The sequence below is a fragment of the Chiloscyllium plagiosum genome, unplaced genomic scaffold (assembly GCF_037043375.1).
Source record: "Chiloscyllium plagiosum isolate Xiang-an unplaced genomic scaffold, Cpla_swu_hap1 HiC_scaffold_24, whole genome shotgun sequence".
NCBI classification, from domain to species: domain Eukaryota; kingdom Metazoa; phylum Chordata; class Chondrichthyes; order Orectolobiformes; family Hemiscylliidae; genus Chiloscyllium; species Chiloscyllium plagiosum.
The window spans coordinates 29898503-29919206 of record NW_028270162.1 but is presented as its reverse complement, the minus strand read 5'-3'; the positions used below and the strand labels follow the sequence as shown (position 1 = coordinate 29919206).

The 20704-nt window shown below is 38.1% G+C and overlaps 1 protein-coding gene across 1 annotated transcript; it reads right to left on the bottom strand.

Moving 5' to 3' along the window:
• Positions 1-1569: 1569 nt before the first annotated feature.
• On the bottom strand, positions 1570-12449 carry LOC122562654 (myosin regulatory light chain 2, ventricular/cardiac muscle isoform). Its single transcript, XM_043715679.2, has 7 exons — positions 12429-12449; positions 9456-9545; positions 6379-6454; positions 6195-6299; positions 2709-2787; positions 2544-2592; positions 1570-1752 (listed from the first exon to the last, which is right to left on the bottom strand). The coding sequence occupies exons 1-7, from the start codon at positions 12429-12431 to the stop codon at positions 1648-1650; spliced, it is 507 nt and encodes a 168-aa protein (XP_043571614.1). The 5' UTR covers positions 12432-12449; the 3' UTR covers positions 1570-1647.
• Positions 12450-20704: the final 8255 nt, after the last annotated feature.

Below are 20704 nucleotides of genomic sequence, written 5' to 3'. Positions count from 1 at the left end.
AATTAATTGTAATTTCTTCTGATGTTACAAAGTACTGGATACCCTTGAACTGGAAGTAACATCAGAAGGAAGCTAAGAAACAATGTGGCTGACTGACACAAAGAAGAACAACAGACAATGTAAGAACAGAAAATGCACATTTACATGAGGCATGTAAGTGTAATTATAGTTAAATAGCACAGAAAACCGAAGACAGGGCTAGTGGTAGGATTGTCAATTTGATAATTTTACTGCTGTTTCATTAGTTATGCCAGAGCTAACAGGATCATTCAATACGATTTATGAAATGGATCATGTAAAGGAGTCTCTGGGGAATCTGTGCTATCAAGACTATCATGACAGAGACTTTGCATGGTTTGGGTGACAACTGTCCCCAATGTTGAAAAGCCGCTAGTGCACATGATTCAATGGCCAAATCAACTGAATGGGAAAATGAAAGATCCTACATACCAGAAGCGAAATAAAACAAATTTGAAACTGCATATTGTACCACATGTTTGTGGGAGTAATGTAAGTGTTTTTTCATAAATGTACAATATATCCGTATATCAAATATTTAAAGTAAAATAAGCCTTTTTTATTTGAAGAATCGTTTGCCTATTAATTCATGTTTAATTTATGTTGGTTCTGATTAATGTTGAAGTCACAGCAATGAAAAGTAACTTGTTGATATTTTCTTCACCTGTAAGGCATTCAGTAAATGTGGCTCTTTTGGACCTCCCATAGGATCATAATAAATTAAATTACATTTTTTTCCAAAAGAAATAGATTTACATTTTTTCTATGTAATTCATAATCCCATTTTAAATGTAAAATATATAAAAAATGTATTTTGAAATGCTGTAATATAAATAAAAGACAAAGGGTCACGGAAAAACTGACTAATGTATTGGAAATCCCAACTTTATTTCCCTCTGATTTTGAAATTTTGGAGGATATAGACAAGAGAGGAGGTATAAATTCAAAAATGCTTTTTTAGCAACTGCATTTATTTCCTAAATGTTTGAAAAGTAAAGAAAATACTTGTAATACTTTATTTCCTATACAATTTAACAATCTCTGCCTTTTTCAAAAATATTGTAAGTTGTCTGCTCTCATACCTGGTTACAGAAACATACAAGAATCACATATAAACTATACTCATAGTTGTAACAAAGGATGTTGAGTATTCTTCAGTCTGAAATGTGTAAGATGGCTTTTTAGAATTAAACAATTTTATTTCTCAAAGCTTCTGTACAACATGCTATTGGAGAAGCTAGTTACTAAAATCTAAATAATGATAAAATACTTAACTAATATCTTGTACAGTTGATGACTTGACATCATCTTTAAGATGAGCAATTAATATTTTTATTGCAATTCACCTCAGCTAATACAGATACTTCTTTCTACATGCTTGATCTGATTAACTCCTGTCATTTTCTCTAACAGCTATTTTCACCTTTTACCTGTTTCAATATTTAAGTTTAAAAATAAAACTTGATTCCTTTTATATCTTGAACTACAAAAGAGTAAAAATAGAGCTTCCTACTGGTAAATTAGAAAAAAAAGTGCAGAAACAACATGAAAAATAACTGAGTTGTAATTTATTCAAAGAAGAATAAAACAAGAAAGGTGCAGATGAACATGAAAATAGCAAAGAATGATCTATTCTTGGTCTTTCTCTTCTCCGTGAGTGATGATGTGTACCAGATTCTTATAATCCAGGTTACCTGACACGTCTGGAGGGAAAGCTGTGAACATCTGATCAACCTGAAAAGATATTTCATGTACGATATGTTAATAAATGTGAATATCTAAAAAGCAAGGCTCTTTAAGGGATAACAGGGATATTTTGTCGTATTGAAAAGTGATTTTTTTTTGGAGGTTTCCATTTTTCCAATTTTTAAAGAATATTTTTCAAGTAGCTCAGTTACAGATTTCTTCGAAGTGACATAAGAGAACAAAAACATGTGCAGCTATCATGCATCTCCTGCCTTTTGCCCCACATGAAGACAAGGGCTTGGCTATATGAATTTATTGGAGGAAGAGAATATTTGGACAAGGAGTAATGTGTTCATATGATGATACATTTAAACTTAATTGGCTGCAGAAAATAAGCTCAGAAAATAAACCATCTGTGAAATAACAAGGTGCTTTTAATGCATGTGAAATCTTCTCCCCACTAATTTTCACCCCAGAGCTAGGATTAAAAATAACACTCTAGCAGCTAACCATAGTTGGCATTGAACCTCATCCTCAAATGGTTATTTTGGTTGTCAGTGACTTAAGTGATTAATATATGTATGGAGTAAAACCAACTTGGAAATTAGTGAGATCCTCAGATTTACTCTTTGATATCTCATGAGGAAGACAGAGGTGATTATAGAGTGAAAAAAAAGTCAATCTAACAAAGATGCTTCAGCTGAAAACAAGTTGTTTAAAAGTTGGTGACTAATTTACTTTGATTGCTTTTACAGTAAGGAAAATTAAGTATTGAAATTCTTATGAATTAATCTCCAGTTTTTCTTTCTTAAGATAATCTATTGTTTGCATGAACCTACCTCTTCCTTGGTAAACCTTTCAGCTTGAGTCATCAACATTTCCTCAATGCTACAAAAAATGGGGGAAAAATAAGTTCAAATCAATGTAAACACTTTTGGATTATGAAACATATTTTTATGTGAAGCATAAACTGAAAAGCTATACATAAGATAATATATACTTACTAATCTTTCCTCAAAACACCCTTGCCTTCAGGATCAAATACTTTGAATGCATTTAAGATTGACTCTTCTGGATCTGTGCCTATGAAGTTGTGTAAGAGAATAATATTTTTATTTTTATATTGCAATTACTTCATAACCCATAATGAATTATGGTTAAAAAATCCAATTTGAGAATTATTTTGCTATTCTCTGCATTATCTCTTAACAGAGAGGATATAGGTAATCCCAACCTTTTATTAATGTGTGACTGGAAAGTGCAGAGTAAATATTCTCACCACTTTTTTTTAATGTATATTAAATCAAGTTTAGATAGTATTCAATTTTCAACATTTTGCACAAAATTCATGTGTCCTGCTTTAGCCCAAGTTAGCCCATATCAAAAAGAGCAGCAATGAATACTTGGTGCCGTGTCCTTAATGCAGGAGGTGGAAAAAGTCAACTTATTCCTAATCACTTGATTTTTTTTCTTTTTCTCCTTCATTAGCAGGAGTGCATTTTTCAAGCATGACCAGCACTTGTTGCCCATCACTTGTTGCTGTTGAGAAAGTGATGCTAAGTGTTTTCTTTTGAACTGCAGCAGTTAGGAGGAGAGTTCCAGGAATTTAACCAACTCACCAATCATGAAGGGGCATCAGTATATTTCTAGTCGGAAGGGTCTCTAGCCAGGAGGAGAACTTAATGTTCTCATTACAACTGCTGTCCTTATCTTTCAAGATGGCAGAAGTTTTGAGTTTGGAAGGTGCTGTTGAAAAGGCTTTGGCAAATTGCTGCAGGATATCTTGTGGATGGTGAACACTGGAGCATGGTGCACCAGTGGCGGAAGGAGTAAATGATTAACATGATAGCTGGGCTGTCAATTAAATAGGCTGCCTCATCCTTTATATGTTGTGCTTTTTAAATGTCTAAAAAAAGAAGAGTATTCCATCACATTTTTGACATGTGCTTCATCTAGGTTGAAAACACTTTGGGGAGATCTGGAAGTGAAGTCACATATCACTCAATACCCAGTGCTATTGTAACCACAGAACTTATGTGGCTGATCAAGATAGCTTTCTGGCAAATTGTGAACCATCAAGATGTTGATTCAGCTATGGCAGAAATGATCAGATTCTCTGTTGGTGATGGACCTTGCCTGACATTTTTGTGATGCAAATGTTACTTGGAAAATATCAGCTTGTTGTTCTCAGCTTTTTGCGTATGCGTAAGCACTGCTTCAGTGGTTTCAAAGTGAATTAAATATTGTGAATCATCGTGACTATTCCCATTTCTGACCTACTAATGGAAGAAAGGTGACGTAACTGAAGATAGTTCAGTCTGGGTACTGCCCTGAGGAACCCCTGTAACAATGTCATGGGAATGAGATGATTGACCTTCAGTAACCACTAAGATAGGTATGTTAGGCATAACTGCCACCACTATATCTAACTCCTATTTACTTCAATTGTACTAGGGTTCCTTGATACTTTGCTCAGCCAAACGGTACCTTGATTTCAAGGGCAGTGACTCACTTCACTTTCTTCAATGTTTGAATCAAAACCATAATAAGGTCAGGAGCTTAGTTTGTGTTCCACCAGGCCCACTGAGTGTCAGTAAGCAGGTTATAGATAAATAAGTGTCACTGAATATCATGATCAAGCACTCTTTCTAGCAATATGTTGATGATTGGGAGTAGTCTGATGGGATGGTAATTGGCTGGATCATGCTTTTGTGGACAGGACATATCTCGGCACTTTTTTCCCAATTGTAGGTAGGTGCCACTGGAGTACCTTTATGAGAGGAATTTGAAGCCATGGCTAGTTCTCAAGCAGATGTAGTCAATGAATCAAATTACTGATGAAGACTGGCTTATGTGATAATAGGGACCTCAGAAGCAGACAGAAGTGGAACATTCTCTCAGCGCTTCTGAATGAAGATTGTTGCAAATACTTCAGCTTTGTCTACCCCACTGACATGCTGCGTTCTGACCTCTTGAAGGAGAGGGATGTTCTTGGTGTTTGTTGGTGACATGCCCACTGGATATACCTGCAAAGCAAATCTGATCTAATCCATATAGTCTCCAGTTCTGTTCATAGCATAATTTTTCTGCAGCGTATTGCTCTTTCAAATTGGCATCTTATCTTTAGATCCTGCGGTATGTTTTTCATAACTCTTCCTTGAACTAAATTTAGTCCCCTGACTTGATGGTACTGGCAGAGTGAGGTATATGCTGGACAGAGAGGTTACAGTTTGTGGCCAAGACAGGTTTGTTGCCTTGCTCATGCCATTTTTATCTGTTCTGGTGATGGGAATGAGGATGTCACGACAAGGGACTTGAGTCAGAGGAGCTTGGACTTTGTAAAAGTGGAATTAGGTTAAAGAGATGGGAGTGGGAGTTTATTGAAGGATTTAAGCTCAAGAATGAGGACTATTTTATTTGAGGCATTTGAAAACTGGGAGCTGACATAGGGAAGCTGGGTTACAGGAGTTTGTCTACTGTCTTAATAGACAAAATCTTCTGAATTTATTTTTGTAATTCAGTACATGAAGCATTCTCATAGTTCTTTTGAAGACAGCGTTGTTTTTGTATAATTAAATTAGCCCATTTAAATTGAACAGTAATGAGATAAAGAAACAATGTGAGATTCAAATGCTCTTAACTAATCTTGGAAAAAACCTACAGAAATATTAATCCACACAATGTCTTTTGTGAATTCTTGTTCTGGGTCCTAGAATCTTCTTGCACCACCTAGCCCTTAGTTGCAAATTAGCCTTAATATTGATGTATTGCTAAATTCCTCCTTTCAGTAGTTACAATGGCCCAGATCTCGCAGTCAGCATTGATGCTGCACACATTATTGCTGCCTGTGCAGATATCTACAACCTGGATCCTTTTATGATTTTCAACTTAGGACTTTGAAAGTCAAGACAGATTCTTTTCACAACACTAGTTTCCATATTCAGGTAGATTTTGAAAGGTCCACACCTTTTAGTCAGCCTGTAGTGGTCAAAGAGGGAATGAGAAAATAACTGGTTAGATGATGTGTGAGTGTGGTCAATGAGTTGGGGAGGAGTATGAGTAAGTGTGGTAGATGGCCGAAGTGAGTGAATAAGTGAGATAGATGAGTGGATGAAATCGTTGAACGGTTGAAGTGAATTGAGTCAAATATACTGGCTAATCTCCGAATTAGAAAAAGTGCAAACACACAAAGTCTGTTTAGAGTAAGTACATAAATAAGACCTTTGTATTTAGCCAGGGCCTCCAACACCAACCTCAGTGCTGGAAGTATTTGCAGAGGGACATGGGCTATAAAAAAATCAATCCAACGGAAGGTTAAATTTCCTGGACAATTTCTGTGCTTGTGTGGGTGCAAGGCTTCCATAGAGTCTTCATGTGCCCTATCCCCCAAAAGTGCAATCTCTGGTGAGCTGGAAAATTTGTGCAAAAGTTTCTAATAATATGTGGCTTTCCTTTGTAAACGACTCATTACTATCACTTGTTTCACTTACCCTTCAGCTTTTCACCAAACATGGTAAGAAAAACTGTAAAGTTAATTGGTGCAGCAGACTCTTTAATCATGTCATCTAGTTCTTCATTTTTTACATTCAGGCGGCCTGTTGAATAGATCATTAACCATTAATAAATGTCTTTTGACCTTAGCAGTGAAAATCATTCTGTAATAGTGACACTAACCCAGAGCAGCAAATGTGTCCCTGAGGTCTGCCTTATCAATGAATCCATCCCTGTTTTGATCCATTATTGTAAAAGCCTGGCATCAAAGCAAAATCAATACAGTATTAAAAACTGGTATCTTTGGTTATAACTTATGTCTCAGATTCAACAGGAACACATATTTAATATAGTATATCAGTGTTCTAAACTGTACATCATTCCGTGTTAGACTTTGTGCTTCTTGTTTTAGCCGATGTCAGTATTAATAAACTTGATGTTGAAGGCCATAGTTTTAGCAATGTTCTCTTCATAAGCTACTCAGGAAGACTACAACACTTCGCAATATGATGTCTCCTCTCAGTTCACAAACATAAACAATGAATGAGAATAAACACCCAATGAAAAAGCACTGCAGGTGAACAGAGTTCAAATACATAAATTCCTGAAAGGGTGAACTTGGATAGATACAACTACAAAAATAAGACCAACAACATTTCAGATTTTATAAATAGCAGCACACACTGAAAGTGTAGAGATACAATGTTAAGTTTATACAAAACATTCAATGTTAATTTTATTAAAATGTTGGTAACACTGGATTTCTCTGCATCAAGAATCAGTTTTGTTACTGACATTTAGTTTTATAAAAATTAGTGAGGAGATCATTTAGAGGATGTAGTGACTCAGTTGTAATGTCACTGGACTAGTAATACAGGACACTGGGTTAATGGAACAGCGGTATGAGTTTGGTGAAGTGGTAGATGGTAAAATTTGAATTCAGTAAAATCTGGAATAAAAAGCTAGGCTTGTGGTAGCCATGTAACAACTGTTAATTGTTGTAAAAACCTATTTGGTTCAATATGTCCTTTTTAGGGAAGGAAATCTGCCATCCTTACCTGGTCTGGCTGACCTATGACTCCAGACTCATCATAATGTGGTTGACTCCTAACTGCCTTCTGAAATATCTTAGTGAACCATTCTGTTCAAAGCCAAATAAAGGACGGGCAATACATACTGGCCCAATCGGTGGCAACCACATCTTATTAATTAATTTGTTAGAAATGTAGGCGACAAATTATTAGTTTTCCTTTTCCATAGAACTAACAGAAAGTTGTGTGAGAACATAGAAAGATATGGATTTCTTTTGCTATCTATGATGAAATTGTATGCATCAGCAAAAAGAATGTGTTGGCTATATTTCTTCAATTGGCCAACATAATACATACTTCCTCTGTCTTAAATCAATAATACCCCAGATTCCAATTACTAGGTTTTATCCTATTTCTGAATTAAATTTATTTAGTTGGAATAATATCTATTATAATGGTTTCCACACAAAAGTGCAGAAGAAACATTTACAAAAAGTAGACTGTAGTTTGTGTAAGGTCCTCCTTAGTTAATAGGTGCCATCTCTCCTAAAAAATATCTCAGACCTAGATAGACAGGAAAACATGGCCAGTGACAAGCAGTGCCCTTCACATCAAAGGGCAATGCTGTGTGATCAAACAAGTGAGGGGGAAGGCAGGGATTAAATCAAAATACAGTTGGAGGGGGAAATAATACACTCCACTCCCTGTGGTGCCCACCGTTCCCTGAAAATCTCGAGGGTGTTGGTGGACACCGCATGCTCCTTCTCCAAGGACACCCGGGTTCTGACATACCCACGGATGCAGGTCAGGCAGTTGGCCACACCCACACCCACACCCACACCCACACCCACACCCACACCCACACCCACACCCACACCCACACCCACACCCACACCCACACCCACACCCACACCCACACCCACACCCACACCCACACCCACACCCACACCCACACCCACACCCACACCCACACCCACCCTCCATGGCTCGCTGTCTGGACCTGTTCTCCTGGTTATATTGGTTAGCCAAGGCTGTCCTGATTGGCCCACGTTAACAATCCTAATCAAGGACCTCATAGTCCAACGAGGTCCACCTGGTTCCAGTCACTATAGAAACGTTGAAGTGTTTTCCTATCTTCCTGGTGGTGGAAATTGAATAAAGATTCGTGCACTTTGTGTCTTCCACTGTGTCTCACACCTGCACACACACACCATGGGTGCTGGGGAAAAAAAATAAGCACTACCGCAGTTAGGTGGTAGTGTGGGGGAAAAAAAAAAGAAAGAAAGAAAAAAAATAAACAGGAGATTCCGCAGGGAGTGGAGTGCATCATTTCTCCAATTAAAAAAAAAATTGCTATACCGCCACCCGGCTGTTTTCCTATCTTCCTGGTGGTGGAATTTGAATAAAGATTCGTGCACTTTGTGTCTTCCACTGTGTCTCACACCTGCACACACACACCATGGGTGCTGGGGGAAAAAAAAAAGAAAAAAATAAATAAATAAAATAAATTGCTATACCGCCACCCGGCTGTTTTCCTATCTTCCTGGTGGTGGAATTTGAATAAAGATTCGTGCACTTTGTGTCTTCAAAAAAAAAAGAAGAAAAAAAAAATAGAAACGTTGAAGGAAGTTAGAAAGCTGTAGAGCTTAGGATCTCAGTGGGAAGAAAAGGGTCCGGGTTATACAAATTACTTTAACTGGAAGATCACAGAGATCTTGCAAAGTTGTAGGCTTTCAAAATGTTTTACATATGGAAAGGAGCAAGGCTATGGAGGGATTTGAAAACAAGATGAGAATTTTGAACCTGAGACATTGGTGGATCCAATTCTATTGTAGGTCAGTGAGCACAGAGGTGATTGGTGAGTGGGAGTTTGTGTGAGTTAGGATCTGGACAGCAGAGTTTTGAGCTATTCAAGTTTGTGGAGAATGGGAGGCTGTCCAGTACAGCATTGATATGTATGGATAACAAAGATGTGGTGCAAAAGCAGCTTACATTAGAGGAACCCCAAAGCAATATGTATATCTGGCATCAAACGAAAAGCAAAATACTGTAAATGCAGGAAATCTGAAATAACAATAGAAAATGTTAGAAATACTCAATAGGATGTGTAGCAGCTTTGGAGAAAAGAAAGGAGGGTTAACATTTCAAGTTATTGATCTTTTGCACCACTGACAAAAATGACTTAAGGTCCAATAACAGTTTTGGTTACAGAAATGTCAATAAAATTACCTCCTTAAATTCCTGAATCTGTGACTGATCAAACATAGAGAACACATTGGAGTTTGCTCCCTCTATTTTCTTCTTTGCCTTCTTGGGAGCCTAAAAAAAAATCTTTATCAGCATCAGTTTAAAAGGACAGATGCTAATGTACAATAATGTAGGCTATCTTATGGTATGTTAAGGTTTACCTTGAGGGTAAAAGAGTATAAAATACACAAAAGTTTCAAATATAAATTGACCCTCTTTGCCCTAAGATGTAAAATTTACCTTCAACTTGTGCATCATAATTGAGGCTGAAAAGCAAGCAGGGAACTGTAAACACCAGCAAGCACAATAACCCAAATATTTATATCCTAAATCATGTAGCATTTTTTATGTTATACATAGGGGAAAATTTTACATTTAACAACCAGACCAAAAACTGTTCTGAAAATAAAATTCAACTCTTGTATTTTGCTGCTTCCCTCCATCTTATATTTGTCAGACCTAAAGCAGATCAGGATGAAATTTGCTTGGAGATGCACTCTATCATATTCCTTTTTCCACCCACTCCCTAAATAGAAGCTTAATTCCTGCCTATGAGAAAACTCCACCAACCCCTGCATTCAACTATCTGAAGTTGCTTGGAAGTCACAGAGCTTTTCCAACAGAGGACTGGACCGAATCAGTCTCAGAGCAAAGTGTGCCCGTGTTTAACCGTTTAAAATAAAATTACACGCGGTCGCTTTGGAACATTTTTAGTGGCTGCTATCATAATGTTTGGCCATGGATTTCCACTGGAGATCAGAGAGTCCATTCCTTGTATGGGGAGGCAGTGGCATGTTGAAAATGTCACTGGAGTAGCAATCTACAGCCCTAGGCTAATGGAGACATGGATTTGAAACCCACTATGGGCAGACAGTGAAACTTGAATTCAGTTCAAAAAGAAAGCAAAATCAGGAATTAAATTAAGCCTAACAATGACTATGTAATCATTGCTGATTCTCACAAAAGCCAACTGCTTCATTAGTGCTCTTTTATATAAAAGGAATTCTGCTGTTATTACCCAGTATTGTCTACATGTAACTCCAGACTCACAACAATGTGGTAGATTTTTCATTGCCCTATGGACGATTAGGAATGGACAGTTAAATGATGGCCTAGCCAATGACACTCACATCCCATAAACAAATTTAAAAATGAGACGACAAACTATGATTTACTGTCATCAAGGGCATTTCTTCATGATGGATAGCAGTCCCACCCCACTGAAGATGCATATTTTCTGAGGTACTGGAAAATCTCTGATAACAGCTAATGTCTTTCTAGATTTTTTTTAACAGAAGTGTGACTATGTCTTGAAAATTCCATTGAATGCATAAAGTCTTAGGGTTAATCTCAAGTTTACGTCATGTGCCTCATCCCTCAGTTTTTGTTCCTGCAGCCATGACAGCACAGAGTTAAGCTGACAAACAGTTACTGCCCTTTTTAAAAAAAACAACTAGTGAGAATTTCATATAGTTCTGGAGCAAGTACATTCACCTCAATGATAGCAAGAGGGCAATTTTTTTATGTTGAATGGATTACTTCAAGTGAATCAATAAGGAACAGCTGCTTTTCACGACCTGAGAAAGCTCCTGAAAAAATTCACGTCATTTGCTAGTTTCTTCATTGAATATCATGTTAAAATTCATGAGCATTAACTTTATCTCATTATAAAGAGGTTTTTGGTGCTGAAAATAATGTATTGGTTTATAACATGCAAAGGGAGAACGTTTGATGACCTTTTCACAGTCACCATTGTAGTGTTTAGGAATGGAGTAGCTAATCCAAACAGAAAGGGGATAAATGACCAGACAATTTGTTTGGGTGTTGACGGTTGAGAAGTCACTGTCGGCTGAGACACCAAAAGAGCTGCTCTGATCTTCAAATAACATCATCAAAGTTTTGTGCCATCCGAGTGGTTCAGGCAGGACTCCAATTAACAGTGCAGCTGCCCCTCAGCACTGCCCTAGAATGATAGCCTAAGATTATGTATTCAAGACTAACGTGAAGACGTGAATTCACAACCACCTTACTCAGAGATGTAACTATTTGAACATAAATTATACCATCACAAAGTTTCTTTTTGCCTATCACATTGAGGTAAATTTAGCACTCAACCAAGGAATTTATACATAAAAGTAAATAAAAACAACCTCATTATACAGTTACAGAAATTTATAGAAGCAGGTCTTTACACTTTATGCCCCTCACCATAAGATCTTACAGTATTAATCATCTGTTTAATAGGAGCTTATTAAATCCGTTAAGAAGTAGAAAAGCTTGTACATTTTGCAGTTTAGTATGTAGAAGCCTATAAACTCTTGCAAATTTTCATAAAGGCTTTCCTGCCAATTTGTTGTGTTCATTTCGTGAAAGAGTTGAAAACTTTGGAGTTACATCTAGACACATACCAGGATCTTTAATTTTCAACTTGTGAGTTTGGACAGCAAATGTCAGGAGCCCAACATGAATGTGACAAGCCAGGTTCGTAAGATCAAGGAGCCAGGGCTGATTTTCTTTGTGTTACGTATGAGATACTAATTGGAAGATAACTGCCACTGTACTTGCTAAGAACAAGTATTCGGTATAGACCAGAAATCAAATCTGGATCGTCCCTGTTTATGTGGTTCGGTTACTTTTCTAACTCAACCATGAAGGCATCTGCAAACTTTTAATCTTTTTATATTTTGCATTTAAGAACTTCCAAGCTTCAACTACTGTTTCAAAAGATTATATTTCACTACCAAATTAATTTTCTCTTGTAATCCTGCCTACTGTTTAAAAATATATTTTCAGACTGCAGTGGTAGAGCAGCATGCTGGAAGTGCAATATAAAAAAACCATCTAAAGCTGTTACGTTGGTTAACTCAATCTATCTGCATCTTTTCCCCTGTGATAATGCAGGCTACATAGTGGACTTCATAAGTAATACAATATGACATAAACACAGATGCTTACCATTGCTGCAGCCTGTGTGATCTTGCTTTTAGGTGGAACACAATGCTCTAGACAATGCACAGTGCCATATATATATACTTTGTAAAGTGTAAAAATAAATGTATTCCTACTTTGGGCATTACTTAGTAGCTTGCTCCTCCAAACACCACCCCTACCATTTAAAAACTATTTAGTGTCAGGCAATGATCTGTGGTACAATGTGTGCATGTGTAGGGACTCCTCAAGGTTATAGAAATGTTGTGCGTCAGAGTTGATTCTACTTTTAAGACTTTGACCTAAGCCCTCAGCTTAGTCTTTGTCTTCTACCATGAAGCTGGGTAACATGTGCACTTGCTAAATTAAAACAGAACAATGCAAGAATGCAGAGCATTGGAATTTCTCAAAAGCTCCAAGATCCCACGTCTGTTACTCTAGTGCCTATCATCAAAATACATCAGTATTTACTCAGATTTAATGACAAAGGTCACATTTACTGTTTCCCTGATAATTTGACTTAGAGATTAGTTTTAACAAGTTCTTTTGCTTTTTAGCCCATATTAGAATCTCCCTTTTCATTGCTTTAGATTAATATCAGGAAAATATTTCTTCCACTCACTTTGCTTCAGTGATGTAATAAACTTTAATAGGATGATTTCAGCAGGCTCAGTTTCTTGTCTCCCGAAAATAAGTAGCCATGTTTTTGATATGAACAAGAGAGAATGCTTTCACTGTGATGATTTTCCACAACAGTGCACATTTTGTAAATATTAACCACTTCCAATTAACTTTCAATCTGAATTTGAAGATGAACATTCCCTCTTTTCATTGAGCATTTAACATGATTTCAAAGGTTAGTTAATCAGATATATTAGCAGGACCAGCAATGGAGAATTTTGTCTAACATGAAAGTATATTGGAAAGAACCATTAATGGAATATTATCTCCTAGGTGTAAACATTACATTCTCCATTGGTTGTGCAAAATAAGGGGTTCATTGACTGGTCTATGGTTGGGATCACTTTTCCTAGGCACAGACCCCAATGTACTAATGAACGTGCGAATGAACCATCTGACATTCCTGTAATTCAGGCCTCTTCCACATTCCCAATTATAACTGATCTACCATTGGTGAACGTTCATTCTGTTGCTGGGCCCCTAGCTGCAAAACAGGATTGTCTAATGTTTTTATAATGGCGGGGTGGGTGCATTTCAACTTTTCTCTCACTCAAGGCTGCGTTAGGTATACAAAGGCACACTATTGAAATTAATGGATAAAAAACAATTAAACTTTCCAGAGAACATGTACATTTCATGCAATTTATCCTGTTATGAACAACTTGACAACTAATCTATTGGAGTCATCTGAACCTAGTTTGAAGAGACTCATGACTGGCAGTTAATTTTCTGCATCCTTTTAATTGAAGGGTGGTCAATCACCAGAAATAGCATGGATTTCAATGAGCTGACTGCTCAGTAATTGGATTAAAGAACTAGCCACAGAAAATCAACTCTTGCAATCTTCCAATTCCAACCAGTTAGACCGTCATAAAATCCCAAATATTTTCCTAATTTCTACAAGGCTAACTTCTACTAGGTTACTGAGATGCTGTAGTGTTAATGTTTTCAGAACAGTAATCTAGAGGGCTCTACAAATAATCCACAAGATGGTATTTCAATTCCACCATGGCAGTTTAGGAATTTTATTATGATCTGGTTAGAGACCAGAAACTTATTTTTATTGGAAATCCCAAAACTAAAGTATTTGCTAAAAGTTCAGCATAGCTATTCCTAGAACTCATTGTCAAAGAGTCCTTTAGTTAACCAGATGTTTTAAAACCTTTTAGACAGCATACAGAATTTCAACTGAGTGCTGCTTGAAAAAAAAAGTTCTGTCCAAAAAAGCTTGTTCTAAAACTAAATCCCAGTCACTTGAACAGAGCACCGCACCCAGGAACCTATCTATTTCAATTGTTAACTTCTGCTTGACCCTTTTCTTGCTTATTACTTATCTCCCAGACTGCTTGGCCACATGATGATTTATTGAGAGTGAGCTGCTTTTACAAGAAGTCTTTCCGGGAAACCTAATTCTTAAAGGGATCATCACTTCAACATAAAACATAGGTTTTACATTAAAAATACATAGGCCATTATAATTAAGTTTGGCTTTAAAAATGAATAAATCAACACATTTGAACTGACTGCCTGAATGTCATAAGAACCTAACTGATTCACTAACTTGGTTTAAGGACAGAAACCTGTTATACTCACTTGGCCGGGCCTATACAATGACTACAAACCAATAAAAATCGTGCACTGAAATATTGTACTGAGCCATTCAAGTTGTCTCAGTGGCTCTTAGGAACGGACACTAATCATGTCAGTACTGTCTACATATTGAGAAAAAAAATTGAACAACTCACTGCCAGCAGCATTACCCTACACTGACTATGTATCAGATATTTGACATATCTTCAACACGAACCCAGGCAAGCCTCTCCTTTTATCTCTTTTTGGAGGTCATTTACATTAGAGTTATTAATAATGGCTGTTCTTTTGGTCCTTATGATGTCCTTCGAACCAATATTGCTTATTGCTCTTTGCTGTTCGGTCATTGCTGCTTTAAGCAGCACCAATGAATTTTGTGTCTTATGCTTGCATCCTCTCTCCTCCTGCTATTTTCTGCTCAACCTGTTATTTTCAGCTCCTTCCTCCCCTTCTTCTAGAAAATCTGGCGACATTATTTGCCATTTGAGGCCCACAACCTGTTTTAATCCCTTGAGTATTTCTGTTGTGATGCACGTTGTAGATAACATTTTAACTTATCCCAATTCTAAATATTGGAGCCCGTAATATTCAGACTGGACAATGCGTGATCTCATGGTATTAACAGAGCTCCCTCTCCAGAAAGTAATAAAACTTGATCATAAGTGATATTCTCAAGGATCAGCAAGGAAGAATTTGCCTTTATAAAGCATCTACTATGATGTCAGAAAGTCTCAATGTGCTTTATTACCAAGCAATAATGAGAAAATGACCGGATAGTCTGGTTTAGTGATGTTGGTTGAGGACATCAATAAGTTGAGTCAATCTGGATGCTGACAAATGCATCTAAATAAAAGGGAGCCTAATATAACATTCACCAGGGCATTGAATGTAATCCCTTTTCCCATGAATAACCTGCATCAAAAAAACAGAAAAGCACCAGCAGATTTCTCTGAAGTCTAGAATGCCTGTGAGAGTGGATATATGGTCCTGCAATCTCCTGAGCACAATTTCTTTAGTCTTCATGAGCTGCAAGAACTTCTCCTTCATGAACATTCTAGTCTGCTGTAAGTATCAACAGAGGCACTTGTTTGTACAATCGTATGGTACTTCCCAATCATGGCATTTCAATGTTACTCCACAGTCACAGGGGATTACTTGAGTGACAACTAAGACTGTTAGATGTTTCAAGGCTGCTCTCTTAAACACTGTTTAATGACATTTCCCAGATAACTAAGAATGGAAACAAAATTAAGATAAGGAGACCAATACAATACCAGTCAAGGAATGCAAAATAATCATCTTTTGCAATGAAGCAGCATTTCAGATTTCTGAATAAATCTGGGGGTGTCTTTCAATACAATGCTACTAAAGTCTCTCTTGATCATTAATGTGTGTGCTGGATGATTTTGCCATCCAAAACATTCATAACCATGGAGCAAGCAGTGAAGGAAGAGAACCAGTTGCAGTCAGAATTTAAAAACAATGCAGACAACCATCCATAAGACCATAAGACATAGGCGTAGAATTAGACCATTTGGCCGATTGAGTCTGGTGCACTATTTGATTATGGGTGATATGTTTTACAATTCCATTCTCTTGCCTTCTCATTTGACCCCCTTACTAATCAACAACCTATCTATCTCTGTCTTAATGCACTCAATGCCTTGGCCTCCATAACATTCTTCAGCAATGAGTTGCATAGATTCACAATCCTTTGGCTAATGGAATTCTCCTCATGCCCTTCACTCTGAGGCTGTGCCCTCGTGTCCTAGTCTCTCCTACTTGGGGAAACATCTTCTGAATGTCCACTCTATCCAGGCCTCTCAGTATTTTGTAATTTTCAATGAGGTCCCTCCTCATCTTTCTAAACTCCATCGAATATAGACCCAGAGTCCTCCTCATAGGACAAGCCCTTCATCCCAGTGTGACAAAGCTGATCTTTTAACAAGGTTATGCTGTCGTTGGCTTTTCTTTTCAGAGTGGTAGTAAATGACATAGACTGGGAGTGGAAGGACTTCAGGGCCAATTCTATGATTGCTAATGGATACTGCCTCAGGCAGAAGGTTTTCAAGTTTAAAAAAAACATGTGTACAATTAAAGGGGAGTGGCCAGTTTTCCCAGCTTAGCTGTTCTCTGTTTTGGTATGGTTTTTAGCAGTAGTGTGGAAAAGCGACTAGACCCGAAGAAGTAGGACCAGGCTGGTACCCTCTCTTGGACTTCTGTCCTGTAAGAACCTGTGTTTGATTTTGCCTTTTGTGCCAAAGAGTGTTTATGGAGATGGTTGCAAGTATTTGGAACAGCATCATTACATTGGGCTGATCTGTTGGGTTTTCAGAGAGATTTAATTATTTGGTATTCTATTTTCTGTTGTTTGTATTTCATTCAGTAATCTTGTAAATAAATCCTGTTATGTTTAAAAGCAAGTAGTTTGACCAGCTGATCTCTCCTGCTTAAAGCAACTAGCAAATTTAGGATCTGGGCTATCTTCTTGATATGTTTTGAGGGGTCTGGCCTGGTTCATAACAGTGGAAATCATTCATTTAAACCTCCTCTGTGTCCCTCCATTGCCATCACATTTGTTCTTAGATACAGGACCCAAAACTGATCATAATATTTCAAATGTGATCTGACCAGAGCTTTATACAGCTTCAGCAGTACATCTTTGCTCTTGTATTCTAGCCCTTCTGAAATGAATGTAACATTGCATTTACCTTCCTAACTGTCACTGAACCTGCATGTTAACTTTGGGGGAAATCTGAACTAGGACTCCTAAGTTCCTTCGTGTTTCAGATTTCTGAAACTGTTCCGCATTTATAAAATAGTCTACACTCTATTGTTTCTACCAGAGTGTATAACCTCACACTTTTCCACAATGTATTCCACCTATCATTTCTTTGCCCACTTTCCTAGCCTGTCCAAGTACTTCTGCAGCCTCCCAGCTTCCTCAATGCTAACTGTCCCTTCATGTAACTTTGTGTCATCTGCAAACATAGCAACAATGCCCTCAGTTCTTCAACTAGATTGTTCATGTATAACGTTGCGGTCCTAACACTGACCCCTGCAGAGCTCCAATAGTCACTGACTGCTATCCAAAAAAAGACCCTTTTATCCCCAGTCTCTGCTTTCTTCCAGTCAGCCAATCCTCTATCTATGCCAGTATCTTATCCCTAATGCCATGGACTTTTATCTTATTTAGCAGTGTCCTGTGTAGCACCTTGTTAAAGGCCTTCTGGAAATCCAAATAGATCACGTCCATTGGGTCTCCTTTGTAACTTGCTCGTTACCTCCTCAAAGAATTCTGACAGATTGTCAAGCATGACCTCCCCTTGACAAAGCCGTGCTGACTTGGTCCTATTTTACTGCACACTTCCAAGTATCCCGCAATCTCATCCTTAATAATGGACTCTAAAATCTTATCAACAATCAAGGTCAGGTCAACTGACCTAGTTTCCTGTCTTCTGCCTCCCTCCCTTCTGAAACAGGAGTGTTACATTACGTATTTTCCCATTCTCTGGTACCCTCCCTGACTCCAGTGATTCCTGAAAGATCATCACCAATGCCTCCACAATCTCCTCAACCATCTCCTGCAGAGTTCTGGGGTAAGGTCCATTTGGTCTGGGTGATTTATTCATTTTCAGACCTTTCAGCTTCCCCAGCACCTTGTCCTTAAGTGATAGCCACTATACTCACCTCTGCCCCTGACTCTCTTGAAGTTCTGGTTTGCTACTGGTGTCTTCCACAATGAAGACTGATGCAAAGTACCTACTCAGTTCCTCTCCAGCCTCATTTTCCTGCAGTCCAACTTTCCACTCTTACCTCTCCCTTACCTTTTCGCTATCTAAAAAAACCTATTGTAACCTTTGTTTGTATTACCAGCTACAATCATATTTCATCTTCTCCCACCTTACTGCTTTTTTGTTTGTCCTCTGCTGGTTTTTAAAGGGTTCCCACTAATCATCACTACATTGTATACTTTTTCTGCTGCTTTTATGGGATATTTGACTTCCCTTATCAGCTACGGTTGCCTTGCCCTCTCCTTACTATGTTTCTCTTTCCTTGACATGAATTTCTGCTGTTTCTCCTGAATTATCCCTAGAAACTCCTTTCATTACTGCTGTACCATCTTCTCTGATAGGTTCCCCTTCCAATCAAATCTGGCCAGCTCCTCCCTCATGGCTTTGTCATTACCTTCACTCAATTATAATACCATTGCATCTGATTCCAGTTTCTCCCTCCCAAACTGCAGGGTGACTTCTATCATATCATGATCATTTCCCTTAGGGGTTCCTTCACCATAAGCTCCTGGATCAAGTCAGCCTCATTATACATGACAGCATCCAGAATCTCCTATTCCCAACCTAAGGTTGTGAATGTTAGAAAATTCACAGTGACTTATTATCATATTTATGCTTCTGAAATAAACATTAGCTCATGTGGAATTACACCATGAGTCCTGGAGCTTCAACAGGTTGTTCAGCAGAGTGGGAAAATTTAGGTTCAAATCTATAAGATTTAGGAATTTGACTTTAGGGGAATGTTAAGCTGAAATCAAAGAAAATTACATAAAGTATGTTTCCAATGTTCAGCACAACAGTGTGTTTAGCACGAGTTGTTTATTCAAGTAAGTTTCAATATCTGCTGCTGAATGTGTGCCTCATGGTCATGATCACATGTCCACAGCAGGCTAGGATAGACATTTGTACCCGACTGTATTTCAATCCACACTCAGAGATTGAATTTATTGTGGGATACTCTTAAGAGGCTTCCTACCCCGAAGCACCGTTATAACAGTTACAGCTCCATCCCTTTGCCATCAACCCCAGGGTACTAACATGTACCTCCAATCCATCTAGATCTTCATGTGTCTACTTTCTTGTGGTGCTATCCTAATTATAGACTAATGTGAAGAAGGAGGCTAGATGAAGTTCTTTGTTCACTTTTGATGAACAATGATGATAAGAATAGAGATAATGAAAGTAGAAATAAATGAATGTTGGATAAAATAAATAAATCCCTTTCTTTAATAGCACTGAGCAGGATCTTATATGGACCTGACTGACTTTTGCTATAGCAAGAAATGTGTCACACTTGCACAAAGCATCCAGTAAGGACTACTTTGAATTTGGAAGCAACTCACTGCAGCTTTTAACTAAGTTCTGGACATTGAGGTGAGATTCTCATTATGCGTGGTAAATTGTCTATTAAAGGGAGTTTTTGTTTGTTAGCAATTTTATTAATTGCACATCTTACTTCAGAAACATACAGCTTTCTATACTTCCCATCCCTTCATGTCACTAACAATTCTTGACATGGAAGTCAGAGCAGGAACTTCAGCTCACTGATTGCACCAAAGGACCTCCACGTTGGACACCAGGCACCAGACATCTCAGGGCATGCTTCATAGGCCCTGGCCACACACACTCCATATCCACAGATATTGGCACCCAACAAGTGCTAGCTTCTACAAATTCTCCTCTCTGATCCACATACAAGACACTTTTGAACTTCAGTGCTGCCTGACTGCAGCAAGACCACTGCATTCAGGGACATATACCCGGTTCATGAACTGGACCAGGCTTCGTTCCCAGGCCTTTTGCTAGCTCTCATAGCACTCACTCACTCTGAGCCCCGGTCGATACACGCTGTATCCCTGCCTTCCATGCCTTGTCTCACCTTTTTTGCACCTTGCTCCTGAGCCAGAGGTAACAAGCTCACAGAACTGTGTTATTTTATTATCCTTTAGTGTAGACTGGCTTCAGCTGCCAGTCCTGGGGGGATGGTGATAGAGGATCCCATATCTGCACTGCACCATCTATCTGCCTGCAAATTTGGTCACTGAATTCCCTTTGTCTGCCATATCTGTGGGCAAATACCTAAAACTCTGCAGGCAAGCTTCAGACTGACAATGCGTGTCTAATGCACAACAGTCTTAAAGATAGCTCCTGCACAAAGAATTGTTCTAGTCTGGACATTCTGACAGTGACAAGTTGTTGCAGGAACAGCAGACGATAGAATGGGGCTAGAATCTTGTG

Excerpts from the sequence above, each read along its gene's own strand:
- LOC122562654 (XM_043715679.2), bottom strand. Across the intron at positions 6,300-6,378 it reads GGACACATTTGCTGCTCTGG|GCCGCCTGAATGTAAAAAAT; the intron begins GTTAGTGTCACT and ends TCTATTCAACAG. Across the intron at positions 2,593-2,708 it reads GGTGTTTTGAGGAAAGATTA|CATTGAGGAAATGTTGATGA; the intron begins GTAAGTATATAT and ends CATTTTTTGTAG.